Source organism: Corella eumyota, chromosome 7, assembly GCF_963082875.1.
Source record: "Corella eumyota chromosome 7, kaCorEumy4.1, whole genome shotgun sequence".
In the NCBI taxonomy this organism is placed as follows: Eukaryota; Metazoa; Chordata; class Ascidiacea; order Phlebobranchia; family Corellidae; genus Corella; species Corella eumyota.
This window is the reverse complement of record NC_137496.1, coordinates 1,868,493-1,882,433: the sequence shown is the minus strand read 5'-3', so window position 1 is coordinate 1,882,433 and position 13,941 is coordinate 1,868,493. Positions and strand designations below refer to the sequence as shown.

Below are 13,941 nucleotides of genomic sequence, written 5' to 3'. Positions count from 1 at the left end.
CTTAATTAGTAACAGTCTTTTTTGTTATTTAAAGAATCTTAAAAGCTTTAAAACGCATTTTTAGGTAGGCGATACTCGAAAACCCAGAAATAAAAAAATTCCAGCTCTGAAACCGCAGTGTTGCCAAAATATTCTCGCTCTTATCATTAAAACGTGGTAAAGTAGTTATCCTCGCATCAGGTAGCCCTTAATCAAATTATATAGTGGATTTACATGAAAGTATGCTGCATTTCAACGTTGCAAATACATGTCATAACTTTTATTTGTTTAAACTTAAAGTATATAACCCAAGGCTTGCGCAATATGTATCTTTTTAACAGCAGCTCTTTTAATTGATGTAAATAAATAAAGCTTTCTTCATAAAAGTGGTTTTATGTAAATATTTATAATAAAATAACATTGAGCTTAGCCTTCTTTTTGTTTCAGCAGGGCTAAAAACCTTTACATTTCCACAAAGATAAGAAAGAACATTAGAAAAAGAACAATTTAATTTAAACCAAACATTTTTGTGACATTTCGAGTGCTAAAATTGTACAATAAAGTTTTTAATAACAAGCATTATAGGCAGCCTGCATACAGGACAGCTTTTGCCTTTCTTTTTAAGAGTTTTTGCGCAACGATAACAACAAAACTGATGTCCAGTGTTTTTATGCACTATAGTAGCATCATTAGGATTACTTCTACAAATGTTACAAAGTCCAGGATAGCTTGCGTCGGATGCACTGGATGCAGAAAAAGAAGAACTTGAAGAAGGATTAGAGTCTGTGGTGGATTCTTGGGAGGAACTTGTTGCCATGGCAGTAGAATCTAAATGCCGTTTTTTTGCCACCGGCCCTTCTATAAAAAATAGATAAGTTTAAAATCTTTAAAATAAAATCATTTTTTAAAAAAGTTAAAGTGCTATAATGAATATTCAAGAAAGACGTACCAGAATTTCCGTCGCAAACATCCACACCTCTTTCCCTTCTTATTTCTTCAATGTTGAAAGTTGGCAAAGCAGGATCTGTTGCACTTCTTTGCATCCTTACATTCTCAGTCCAACCCTTTCTAAACTTCCAACATCTTTGGCAATAACCAACTTTTGGTGAATTTTTTGTTTTGCATTCCTCACATGGCCAAAGTTCCTAATCAAATAAGATAAACTTCAAGTGTGTTTAGATACAGAATGTTAACTCCTTGAAACAACTATAGCAACAAAGCATCTAAAATGAAAAAAATAAACAAAAAAATAAATAAAATTTTCAGTTACTTCTAAGGAGATGTCAGAATCCATGCTAAAGTCAGTTGCAATTGTGTTTGTATCATCATCGTCACTCTCTTGAAACTGTTTAAGTGTTGATATTTCTCCAACCTACATTTGAAAATGACAATTTAAAAACAGGTTTCACTTATAACAACACACAAAAGCTTATATAACCAATACGACAAATGCAAAAAATGTAGTTACATCAGGTTCGTCGTCGGATAAATTAAGTTCTGTGTCGTTTGAAGCTTCGGAGTCGGTCTCGAAAGGCTCATATTCGATGACTTCACCTTCTTCTTCGCTGTCTGATACATCTGTGTCAGCTATTCCTACTGTTTCACCATCCTGGAATTAAATTCAAAATAAACATAAGATTGAAAAACAAAACTACTTTTATAAAACCAATATACTAAAAAGTTGTTTAAATTAATTAAAGCAAATAACATGATGAAATGTAGTTCAAATAGTTTTAACTTTTCTTTTATATCCCAACACATCTAACAACTAAGTAAATTACAATAAAACTTACAGCATAACTCCCACCCTCAGTTGCCACATCGTCTGTGTCGTTATTCTTACTAATAAAATACCACCAAGGCAACTGTTCGTTTCCCTCCTCCTGTAAAGATCATAGATTAAACACAATTCCAATTAACAATGCAAGTTTTACCTCTCAAACAAATAAGTTAATAAAGATATATACCTGATGCTCTACATGATCTCCTGATGACATCTCCCTTCTGGTAGCTGGGATTAGACAAGGAAATATTAACTTCCACAAATTCCTACATTACAACAACAGATTATAATACAAATTGACATTGTTACACCCAGTGTTCCCTCTATGTTGAAAGAATACACAGTTAATTTTTTTAACAAATAGCCCCCGTTTTTAAATTGAATTATAACTATTTATGATAAATTTTGTTGTGTGGAACATAGAGGGAACACTGCCAAACACAACCATGATACTTCTATCTTACTTAAAATCTGTGACTGTAAATTGAGAAACTTTAAAAACTTCGCCCAGCAGATCATTTGAGCATTTAATAATTCTCTTGTTGACAGGATCGTACAACTTTCTCTGTTCAATGTACTTCCCTAAAAAATATACAACCTACACAAAGAAACAAAAACAAAAATGGTTAGCAGCATTGCAAAAACAACAAAATACATAAACTGCAAAAAATAATAATCTAAAAGCGTAGTAACGAAGCGCCAAATACACAATTTGTCGAATGATAACCAATCAGAAAAGAAATTGTGTATTTTTTCGAATGTTTAGTCTTGTAATAGAAATGTAAATTGGTATATGAACGCATCACCGGATCATATAAAGACTCTGGGTGTGAACTAATCGTTGATCCTCTGAGGTAGTCTGGTTTGCCTTGGATAACGCTATAGTTTTTTTTAAACTTTATAGCAAGCACTATCAGTGCGATTCCCTCATAAGCTATTGCCAATATCGGTTCTATTAATAAAGATAATAGTCCGACGTTAGTCTGTTACAAGTGAGTTTAGACATATATAAATATACTTATATAAACTAGAACTTGTTAATTTGTATACAGTTAAATAAACTTTTATAATAAATAAGTATTTTGAATACTTAAAGCTCTATATTGAGCCGCAATTTTATTGATAATTTTTCATTTCATTTTTTTGTTTTGGTGCTTATCTGTTATCTTAAATTCAGCACAACTGGATAAAATATTTCAGAGAATTTGCCGTACCTTTATGAAATGTTACTACTAGAAATGTTAATACATATCAAATTAAAAACACAAAAATAAGTCAATAAATTAGGTATATACCACTTAAAATAACAAAATTAATTGATTTTCTGCTGCTTACCATACCTTATGACTAAAGAAAATGTTAATTTACTATGTAAATATTACATATAATTTAAAACAATAATCCAATACTAAAATAATAAGATAACTTACTTGATCTGCAGTGAAAAGTTGACCATTTGCACCGGCCATCTGCATTATAGTCAAAAGTTTTGGTCTTGTCCGAAACTATAACAAAAATATATTAGGCTATTAGATGTTATCACAATAATCTATTTTTGTTAGTTTTTAAATGCCATATAGTTAGACTTTTGCATAAAAGTCCCTAGCATTTTGAGCACGGTAGTTTACCGACGCCCGACTAATTTTTTTTCCAGCAACTATTTTAAGACGATAGTCTGGTAGTCAGTCTGTTGTTACGAAACTAGTCTAGCTCTCTACTTACCATCATTCAGTTTGTCCCGGTAAATCCAGCAATATTTTACAATTTATTGAGCGACCTAGATTTATTTTCAACTTTTTTTGTCGAGACAAGCCTAGGCACGTCCAATATTTATAGCGGTAACATCGCTGCGCGCAATTTGATTGGTCGACGCGGAATTTAGTGCGGGACATGTCTGCTTTTTAAGGCCGGCCCGTGGATAAAATGGCGCAACATATAGAACTTAAATCATAACAAATAGAAATTTATGACAAAACCCACAGAGTGTTACATTTATTTCTGTAATTGAGCCGCATAACTTAAAGTTCTTAGAAGGTAAGTCCGTCTTCACTAAATTGTTGCGTTCGATCGTTTACTAACAAAGAATTAATGGATTCCTAAATTTCTGCGTTTTTAGTTCGAATAGGATTTTTTTTTAGATACCCCCTAATTACTTTTTAGTCATTAAAACCAGCCATTTTTAATAAACTTAACCACCTACTGCCACTTGAAGGCTTTTTATACGCAACACTAGCCACTGCTGCTGATATTACTGGTTTTATGGGCTCAAAACAAACAAAAGAACGTTAAGCAAAAGTAGTAGAATAAATGAGTAATGCTACTTAAATAATATTAAACAAATGTTTTAAAATCATTTTTAGTGTTGTTTTTAAATAAAATTTATATAAAGTATATATTTATCACAGTGGATTTGTCTGTTTTATGTTAGTTATATATACATTAGTTTGTTTAAGTAATTTATCAAACTGTCAATTGGAATTTGAACTTTGAGCCTGTTATTAAATGTTTTTGTTACTCCTATCTTATCTAGTTGTTAATTTGTTAAAACTGTTAGCAAGTTATTTTATAAATGACATTTATTGTTTAGAGGTTAACCATGTTTTCCTAACAAAATTTAACTTTTTACATAAAATTTTATACTTAATGCTGCTTACATAACTTATTCTACATGGTGACAATGTGCTACTAAGACCTAATTTTATGGAAATATGTCAATGATCTTCACGGACATTAGTGCCATGGATTTGGTACAAAAAACTGTTAAATGGATTGCATCTGGAGCTATGATATTCGGAGGAGTCGTGCCTTATATACCCCAATATCGAGATATACAACGTTCTGAAAACACAGAAGGATTTTCTATTTTTGTTTGCCTTATTTTATTAATTGCAAATCAACTGCGCATATTTTTTTGGTAAGTATATAAGCCAATAACACCATATGCTAATTTGTTGGCTTATTTTTAATGACTTATTTAATTTGTATTTAAATAAAAATTGAAACTTAAATTATTTTTTAGGTTTGGTCGTCATTTTGAACTTCCCTTATTGTTGCAAAGTATAATAATGATATTAACCATGATGGGAATGCTTAATTTATGTGTTAAAATAAAAAGCTCTCATGAATTATCATCGCGCAGAAGAGCATTTATAGGTAATGCGATCCTACAATTAAAATCTAATATCAAAAGTTTATTTTTATTTAATTTTTACAGATTTTGAATGGAGATATTTTTGGAAATGGAACAGATTTTCCGATTATATTCAAGCAGTTTTATTCTTTACATCAATAGGAAGCTACCTCACTTATCTTTTAATCGATTCAGTATATTATGTTGAAAGCATCGGCTTTCTGGCAGTTTTTATTGAAGCTATGCTCGGAGCTCCACAATTTTATCGAAATTATCAAAATAAATCAACTTTAGGCATGAGGTAATTCTTAAATCGTTTTGATCCTGAATTTAACAAATTTTTTGCTTAAACCTTTTTGTAATTTTATTAATTAAAAACAATACTCAATGCAGCAATTTTAAATAATTTTTTTTAATAATAATATCCAAAAAATATTTTTTTTAGTGTACAAATGGTAATGATGTGGACCAGCGGAGACATTTTTAAAACTGTTTATTTTGTTGCAAATGCAGCACCAACACAATTCTGGGTTTGTGGTCTAATGCAAGTAGGCCTAGACATTGCTATACTAATACAAGTTTGGTTTTATTCAAAATACCCCATTACTACGCAGAAAAAAGCGGCACTTTAATATCATTTTTATTTTAAATTATTTTTTTTAGATATTTATCATAAATTTCGATTTTAGTTAATGTAAAGTTGTATGTTGTTCTAGAAAATGAATTTATTTTTTGTTGTTGTGAACAGTTATTTTGATTACCTATGCATTGGACAAAGAAAATAAGTTTTATCTTAATTTTAGGTGTAACGAAGTGAAAAAATTTTATGAATTATTAAATATGTTATAAATGCAATTTGTATTTATTTTTTTTTAATTCATATAATTATTGTCAATGGAAATCATCTTTTAGTTAACTTTGCTTTGCATGTGTACTTTTAATATGATTTTAAATGCAAAATAATACAAAAAAATAATAATTTAAATTGGTGTTTTAAAGCAGGTTGAGATGCATATCAATTAATTTAATAAACTTAAAATCTTTACATTTATATAATATTTGGCCCACAACCAAATTTTAATTCAATAATTTTCATTAAGTTCCTTAATATTCCCTTTCTCTATTTAAAATTTAATTTACCTCCGTATTCTATTTGCGTGAATAAATTTCAAATATAACAAAAGTTGTTTGGTACTTGCCTACTCTTACTAGCCTATACCTCTAATAAAACACCAGGGGTATTCACCTAAACATTTTGCCAGGTTAAATACCTAGCACAAAAGTAGCCTTCTACTTTTGCTTCTAGAATATTCAGCCTATGTTCAAATGCACAGAATGAAAGGTTTACAGTTAATTCTAGACCAAAATTATCACTGATATATATCAGAAATGTCATATTATAACCGATACCAACAAAGTTATAGAAACTATTCTAGCATTCTGAGCATGGAGCCATTTGATATAGGATTCACGCAGGATTCGATATGTTATAGATTTATGAATGGTGGTTATGTTAATGCAACTATTACTAAAATAGAAAACAATCAGATGAAAGCTAGTGATTTCCCGACGATTTCAGTATTCCAACAGAATGGAAAATACTTCTCCAAAGATAATCGGCGTCTCTATGTATTTCGTGTCTTGCAATGTAGAGGAAAACTAGACAAGGTTGATGTTAATATAACCACATTCAATCCATATCGTGATGCAAGAAAATTTACAACAAAAAACCAAGGTCAGAGTATCTTTGTTCGCCAGGGTGCAACTCATCCACATACAAGAGCAGAAGTTGTCCAAAAAGCAGCTCCACAGGCAAAAATGCATATCACTGTTACAAGGTAAGTTTGTATTGCCATTTTAAATTGTAAAAAATGTGTAGAAAGGTAAAAATTCTGTATGTTGTAATACTATAATTTTTAAATTTATTTTAATAGGCCCAAAACAGCTGCTTCTACAGTATTTGAAAGAATAAGGCCAAGTGAAATCTTGTTTACAACAAGAGTTATTACAGAAAAACTGCATTCAGCAGTAAATTATTGGTTTACCAAAATTACTTCTGGTGAACGCACTTTGGAAGATCTTAGAAGAAAAAACAGATACCCAAAGGTGATCAAAAGTACATCACTGCGAAGAAAATATTTTTGCATTAGTCCAGGGTATTTGTATTTGCTTAGAGCATTGGAATACATGGGCATTGTCGAAAGAGTGATTGTCAGAATAATCTCACATGATTATGAATTTACTGAAAACAGCTCAGATCAAGTTTATTACAAAAACTCAGTCGGAGAATTTCACCCATTGCAGCATAATTACAAGATTGCATCAATTTCAGTCCGAAATCAGCTTCGAAATCGTTATACCTAAAATAGAAAAGCCAACAACTTATAGTTTAACTATTTTTGGCACTCAATATTTTGGTTTTTTGTTCTGTTATTGATGTTATAATTTAATGTTTATTTCCTTATAAATGTAATTGTTTGAAATAAATACAGCTTTACTTTTTAATATATTTTTACACTGATTGACTTGATAGTAACAAAATACTATGTATTTGATAATATTCGATTTTATGTAAATAAATGATTACTTAAAAAAGCATCCATCACCACCGTTAACAACCCAAGGGTAAAATGTAAAAAATAAAACCAAATATAAAGAATTTAGGTGACAAAAAGCTTAGATAAAAACGAGAGTAATAGGGCAAGAAGAATTGCAAAGATCAAATCCTTATATTTTGAAATATAATTTGTGTAATCGATGGCTTGCTAGAAAATATAAAGTAAAGGTTAATTTTATTACTAATATATTTTTTAGAAGATAATATATTAACAAAAAATTTTGTGCTTACATTGTTTTTTAATCCTGTTACTTCACCTAAAGATTTTGGTTGGCTAGTTATTGGTAAAAACGATTCATTTTCTATCCGTTCACCTTTTAAATAATGTTTTCCTGTACAAAATAAACAGAAAGACAAAAAAATATTAGTTAGGTTAAACCATTTATTGTAATACAAAATTTTATACTTAATTTTTGTCTTATGCACCAATTTCAAAATTTTGAAATTTAAATACGCATATTCAAAAATCTTAACATTGCCTGAAAACGACTTGCAAAACAGTTAATTTAAAATTTAAGATTTCCATTACGTTTTTTCAAGTAAAAAATATTTGCGATTTCCGTTGTTTACTTATAATAAAAGTTTAACTGACACTAAAAGTTGAAATTCAAGTGTAAATAGAAAATGGTGAAATTGATCGTCATTTATTACAATACAAACAAAAGCACTTTGTAAATTTGAATTGTGCAACAATAGCTTGAAAATAATTGCACGTAACATTTTTAGCTCTTCTGTTTTATAAAATATTATTTAAGCTTGTTTTTTTTTGTTTATAAACATAATTGTTTAAAAATATAAAGCTTGTTTGTTTTTTAAACGCAATAGTATACTGTATATTCAAAAATTGACGATTATATTGTAATAAATGATTGCTTAACAAATCTATTCTTTGACTTGTATAAAGCCAGGCGAATTTGAACGAAGCCGCAGTGAGCTAAAAACGTAATTTAAGACCCTGACTTTAGGAGAAATACAAAGTTATTTAAAGCATACCCACGGTTGGACTTTAACTTTAAATTAATTAAATTTTTAAAATTACAATACCAATTACTTACAACGTAATTTAAAGGTTGCTCTTAAAATACCTCATGGAAATAAATTCAAATATAGGTATGATTAAGTATATTACTTGCCTATACAAAACATTGAGAAGACAGTATAGAGCATAATCGTATATTTACATTTAATTTCAGGTATGGATTAGTTTTAATATGTATTGTCAACGTATAGCAATGTACTTCTTCTTTAGAATTATCTATGTGCAGAATATTCTGGTTCGAACAACGAGCAATTATTTACATACAAAAGTTGTATTGCAAATAAAAAATGGTGAAATCGATCATAAAATTAACGTGTAAGCAAATTTAAAATACACGACCTCACATTTTTTCTTTTAAAATATCAGTACCTAAATACCGATTATAATATTACATTCTTTTTACTAATTTAGTTACCTTTTCAAATAATTTGTCTAAATTAGCTTAAATTTTAACACATAAGCGTTTTACTTTTATAAATATTACAAAACATTTCCTTGGGTATTTCCCGAGCGCAAAAGTAGAATTTTATTTCTGTTTAGAATCCAAAGGTGTTAAGACCGGGTTAAACTACAATGGATAAGACCAGTAGCCTATAGTCGAATAATAGACAAACATAACCAATTAATATTTATTTTAAATGCTATGTAACCACCACCAAGTAAGTGGCGGGATTTTTGGGCAATTTAAGAATGGAGCCTTTAGATATACGATTTATGCAAGATTCGATAGGTTCTAGATTTATGAATGGTGAAAATATTGATGCAGCTATTACTAGAATAGAAAATAATCAGATGAAAGCTAGCGATTTCCCAAGGATTTCGGTCTTTCTAAAAAATGGAAAGTACTTCTCGAAAGATAACCGGCGTCTCTATGTATTTCGTGTCTTGCAATGTAGAGGAAAACTTGATAAGGTTAATGTAAATGTAACAACATTTAATTCATATGAGAATCGGGATGTAAGAAAATTTACTACAAAAAACCAAGGTGAGAGTATCGTTGTTCGCCAGGGCCCAACTCATCCACATACGAGAAAGGATGGGAATATTTTTCCTCTTGATCAAAAGAAAATCCGACAGCAAATCAAGGAGCCTAACAAAATTATAAAAAGAAACGCACAGAAAACTGCCAAGCAAACAATAAAACATTTTTTTGGTCGCAGGTAAATTTAACCAAATATTGTGTGATAAAGTTTCTTAACTGTAATTTTTGTAAACTAATATTGGACAGTACCACTTGGTAATAATTTATGCTATTTTAGGAGACAGCTCACAAAAGATATCCCGAGAGTTTTAATTAAAATGGAACCAAGCAAAATCTTATTCACCAAAGAACGTATTACAAAAAAGCAACATTTGGCAGCAAATAATTTGTTCCAAAGAATTATTTCTGGTGAATGGACACTGGAACATGTTTTCAAAAGCTTTGGATTTCCAATAATAATAAAAAATAGTTGTCTATCGATAATACCAAAATATTATTGCGAGCACTCAGCCTATTTGTACTTACTACGAGCATTGGAAAATAAAAAGCTTGTCAAGGAAGTGAAAGTGTATTGGATCGAAAATAAGAAAAAGTTTAACGGTTTGGGCTACAATCAACTATATTACAAAAATGCTACTGAAAGGCTTGTTTCTCTAAAGCATACTCACAAGGGTGCAGAAGATAACACCTTAATTTATTAACAATAATACCGAGAACAGTAAAAAAGAGGTATTGGGTTGTTTCAATCAAAACTTTTTTTATTTACTTATTAAATACATGGTATAAGGGATCTTGAATAGAACAAGGCGAAGTCGACCGTAACCCGATACCAGACAAACAATAAACTTTAGCTAGGACAACAAAGGGTAGTGAAGAAACCTTTTGTATCTTCAAGTTATATATATTCGTTTGTTTTTTTAAATATTTGTTTCTTTATATTTTAATGTTATTTATACTTTAGTTATTTATGAAGCTTTAATTCCTATTCAATTCAATATAACTATACCTGCAATTTACGATTTTATTGGAATAAATGATTACTCAAAAAAGCATCGAGCACCACTGTTAACAACCCAAGGGTAAAATGTAAAAAATAAAACCAAATAAAAACAATTTGGGTGACAAAAAGCTTAGATAAAAAAGAGAATAAAAGGGCAAGGAGAATTGCAAAGATCAAGTCTTTATATTTTGAAATATAATTTGTGTAATCGATGGCTTGCTAGAAAATATAAAATGAAGGTTATGTTTATTACTATGATTAGGATATTAGATAAGATAATATATTAACAAAAAATTTTGTGTTTACCTTATTTTTTAAACCTGATACTTCAACTAAAGATTTTGGTTGGCTAGTTATTGGTAAAAACGATTCATATTCTATCCGTTCACCTTTTAAATAATGTTTTCCTGTGCAAAATAAACAGAAAGACAAAAAAATATTAGTTGCGTTAAAGCATTTATTGTAATACAAAATTTTATACTTAATTTTAGGTGTAACGAAGTGAAAAAATTTTATGAATTATTAAATATGTTATAAATGCAATTTGTATTTATTTTTTTAATTCATATTGTTATGTCCATTATCGATTTTATTAAAATTTTGAAATGATTTATTAGCGGGAGGTCACTGTTAGTGAGCTTCGGCGTTTCATGCTGAATCATTCGGCTTGATCCCAGCTGCGGGAGTTTTTTCACTCCCCATCGTCATTTATGACGCATTTGTTGTACTGTTTATCGATAATGCTTTGTATTTTCTTTATTGTTTGTAAGCGCCTTCTCCTATTTCATTTCGCTTTAAATAACTGGCAATATAGCTTTTTGGTCAGTTCGCTGGACGTAAAAACTCATAAATAAGTAAGGCCGAAGTAAGGTTTAACACACAATTAGACTTTCGCTTTTATACTTAATTTGTTGATTATATACTTTATAGTTTGTGTTTCATGTCATATTTTTGTGTCGCATTTATTTCGCATTTCCTGTAGTTTCAATTCTAATTAAAAAACCTCTTGTACAGATTACATTTGGTAGATTGAATCCTTGAGCAGGTTTTGGTAATAAGTTAGCGAGTTTGATTTAACACGACTATTTTGTGTATTTTAATTAAGTGTGGCTTTCTTATCGATGCTTATCTTTACAGCGTACTCTTTTGGGGTTTAATAATTGTTTAAGCCATAGTAGGAGTGTATTAGATCTTACACATATAATTATTGTTAATGGAAATCATCTTTTAGTTAACTTTGCTTTGCATGTGTACTTTTAATATGATTTTAAATGCAAAATAATACTAAAAAAAAATGTTTCAAAATAGTTTTTTTAAGCAGGTCGAGATGTATTGTAATTAATTTAATAAACTTAAAATCTTATTTCCTTAAACCTTTACATTAATAATAGTGGGCATATTAGCAAATTGCAATCTAATAATTTTCATTAAGTTATTTAATATTACTTTTTTTCTTTTTAATTTACCTCCGTATTCTATTTGCCTAAATGAATTTCAAATATAACAAAAGTTGTTCAATACTTGCCTACTTTTAATAGCGTATACCTATAATAAAACACCAGGGGTATTCACCTTAACATTTTGCCAGGTTAAATACCTAGCACAAAAGTAGCCTTCTACTTTTGCTTCTAGAATATTCAGCTTATGTACAAGTGCACAGAATGAAAGGTTTACTGTCAATTCTAGACAAGAATTTTCTTTGATATATATCAGAAATGTCATATTATAACCCATACCAACAAAGTTATAGAAACTATTCTAGCATTCTGGGCTTAGAGCCATTTGATATAGGATTTATGCAAAATTCGATAAATCCCATATTTCAGAATGGCAATGATGTTAATGCAACCATAACTAGAATAGAAAATAATCAAATGAAAGCTAGCGATTTCCCGATGATTTCGGTGTTTCTAAAAAATGGAAAATACTTCTCCAAAGATAACCGGCGTCTCTATATATTTCGTGTCCTGCAATACAGAGGAAAACTGGACAAGGTTGATGTTAATTTAACAACATTCAATCCAAATCGAAAAAGGGATGCAAAGAAATTTTCAACAAAAAACCAAGGCCAGAGTATTCGCGTTCGTCGAGACCATACTCACCCCCATACAAGAGACGAAGCTGTCCAAGAAGCTGCTCGACAAAGAAATAGGCGAGCTACCGTTCAAAGGTAAGTTTGTATAAATGTAACCTTAATACCGCCGTTTTCACCTGTAGAAAACGTTTTACCTGTAAAATTTCCTTGTATTGCAATTTAAATTAGTTAATATTTGTTTTTGTTGGTAGATCTCAAACAACTTCAACAGCTGTTGGACCAGTTTTAAGAAAAATTAGGCCAAGTCAAATCATGTTTACAAAGAAGTATGTTACTGAAAAGATGCATTCGGCAGCAAATTGTTTGATTGAAGAAATTAATTCTTCATGCGAATTTACACTAGAATGTCTTTTTACGAATATAGGATACCCTAAAGTTTTTAAAAGTACCACATCACTGCAAAAAAGATACTATTGCAATAACCCAGCATATTTATATCTGCTACGAGCATTAGAGTACGAGGGGGTTGTAGATAAGGTGACAGTCGAGATGGTAGCAAATGAAAATGAGTTTAACGAAGATGGTTACGATGAAATCTATTACGAAGATTCAGAGTTTGGTATTTTTTCGATGGAGTTCATTCACGATCATGTCTCAATTTATCTTATGCACCAATTTGAAAATCTTGAAATGTAAACACGCATATTCAAAAATCTTAACATTGCCTCAAAACGACTCGTAAAACAGTTAATTTAAAATTTAAGATTTTCATTATGTTTTTTCAAGTAAAAAGTATTTGCGATTCCCTTTGTTTACTTATAATAAAATTTTAACTGACACTAAAAGTTGCAATTCAAGTGTAAATAGAAAATGGTGAAATTGATCGTCATTTATTACAATACAAACAAAAGCACTTTGTAAATTTGAATTGTGCAACAATTGCTTGAAAATATTTGCACGTAACATTTTTAGCTCTTCTGTTTTATAAAATATTATTTAAGCTTGTTTTTTTTTGTTTATAAACATAATTGTTTAAAAATATAAAGCTTGTTTGTTTTTTAAACGCAATAGTATACTGTATATTCAAAAATTGACGATTATATTGTAATAAATGATTGCTTAACAAATCTATTCTTTGACTTGTATAAAGCCAGGCGAATTTGAACGAAGCCGCAGTGAGCTAAAAACGTAATTTAAGACCCTGGCTTTAGGAAAAATACAAAGTAATTCAAAGCATACCCACGGTTGGACTTTAACTTTAAATTAATTCTATTTAAAATCATAATACCAATTGCTTACAACGTAATTTAAAAGCTGCTCTTAAAATACCTCATGGAAATAAATTCAAATATATGTATGATTAAGTATATTACTTG

At 29.7% G+C, this 13,941-nt stretch overlaps 5 protein-coding genes across 5 annotated transcripts; 4 read left to right on the top strand and 1 right to left on the bottom strand.

Moving 5' to 3' along the window:
* Positions 1-244: 244 nt before the first annotated feature.
* LOC145759108 (E3 ubiquitin-protein ligase Mdm2-like) lies at positions 245-3,646 on the bottom strand. Its single transcript, XM_082572860.1, has 9 exons — positions 3,485-3,646; positions 3,193-3,267; positions 2,227-2,360; positions 1,947-2,028; positions 1,773-1,862; positions 1,448-1,588; positions 1,250-1,351; positions 929-1,124; positions 245-837 (listed from the first exon to the last, which is right to left on the bottom strand). The coding sequence occupies exons 1-9, from the start codon at positions 3,488-3,490 to the stop codon at positions 524-526; spliced, it is 1,140 nt and encodes a 379-aa protein (XP_082428986.1). The 5' UTR covers positions 3,491-3,646; the 3' UTR covers positions 245-523.
* A 666-nt stretch (positions 3,647-4,312) lies between these two features.
* On the top strand, positions 4,313-5,948 carry LOC145759109 (solute carrier family 66 member 2-like). Its single transcript, XM_082572862.1, has 4 exons — positions 4,313-4,676; positions 4,782-4,915; positions 4,977-5,193; positions 5,338-5,948. The coding sequence occupies exons 1-4, from the start codon at positions 4,471-4,473 to the stop codon at positions 5,522-5,524; spliced, it is 744 nt and encodes a 247-aa protein (XP_082428988.1). The 5' UTR covers positions 4,313-4,470; the 3' UTR covers positions 5,525-5,948.
* A 287-nt stretch (positions 5,949-6,235) lies between these two features.
* Positions 6,236-7,397, top strand: LOC145759772 (uncharacterized). Its single transcript, XM_082573613.1, has 2 exons — positions 6,236-6,730; positions 6,827-7,397. Exons 1-2 carry the CDS (start codon positions 6,282-6,284, stop codon positions 7,254-7,256), a joined length of 879 nt encoding a protein of 292 aa, XP_082429739.1. The 5' UTR covers positions 6,236-6,281; the 3' UTR covers positions 7,257-7,397.
* Positions 7,398-9,117: 1,720 nt separating this feature from the next.
* LOC145760465 (uncharacterized) lies at positions 9,118-10,376 on the top strand. Its single transcript, XM_082574363.1, has 2 exons — positions 9,118-9,708; positions 9,808-10,376. Exons 1-2 carry the CDS (start codon positions 9,239-9,241, stop codon positions 10,229-10,231), a joined length of 894 nt encoding a protein of 297 aa, XP_082430489.1. The 5' UTR covers positions 9,118-9,238; the 3' UTR covers positions 10,232-10,376.
* Positions 10,377-12,145: 1,769 nt separating this feature from the next.
* Positions 12,146-13,686, top strand: LOC145759810 (uncharacterized). Its single transcript, XM_082573662.1, has 2 exons — positions 12,146-12,700; positions 12,817-13,686. The coding sequence occupies exons 1-2, from the start codon at positions 12,246-12,248 to the stop codon at positions 13,259-13,261; spliced, it is 900 nt and encodes a 299-aa protein (XP_082429788.1). The 5' UTR covers positions 12,146-12,245; the 3' UTR covers positions 13,262-13,686.
* The last annotated feature ends 255 nt before the right edge of the window (positions 13,687-13,941 follow it).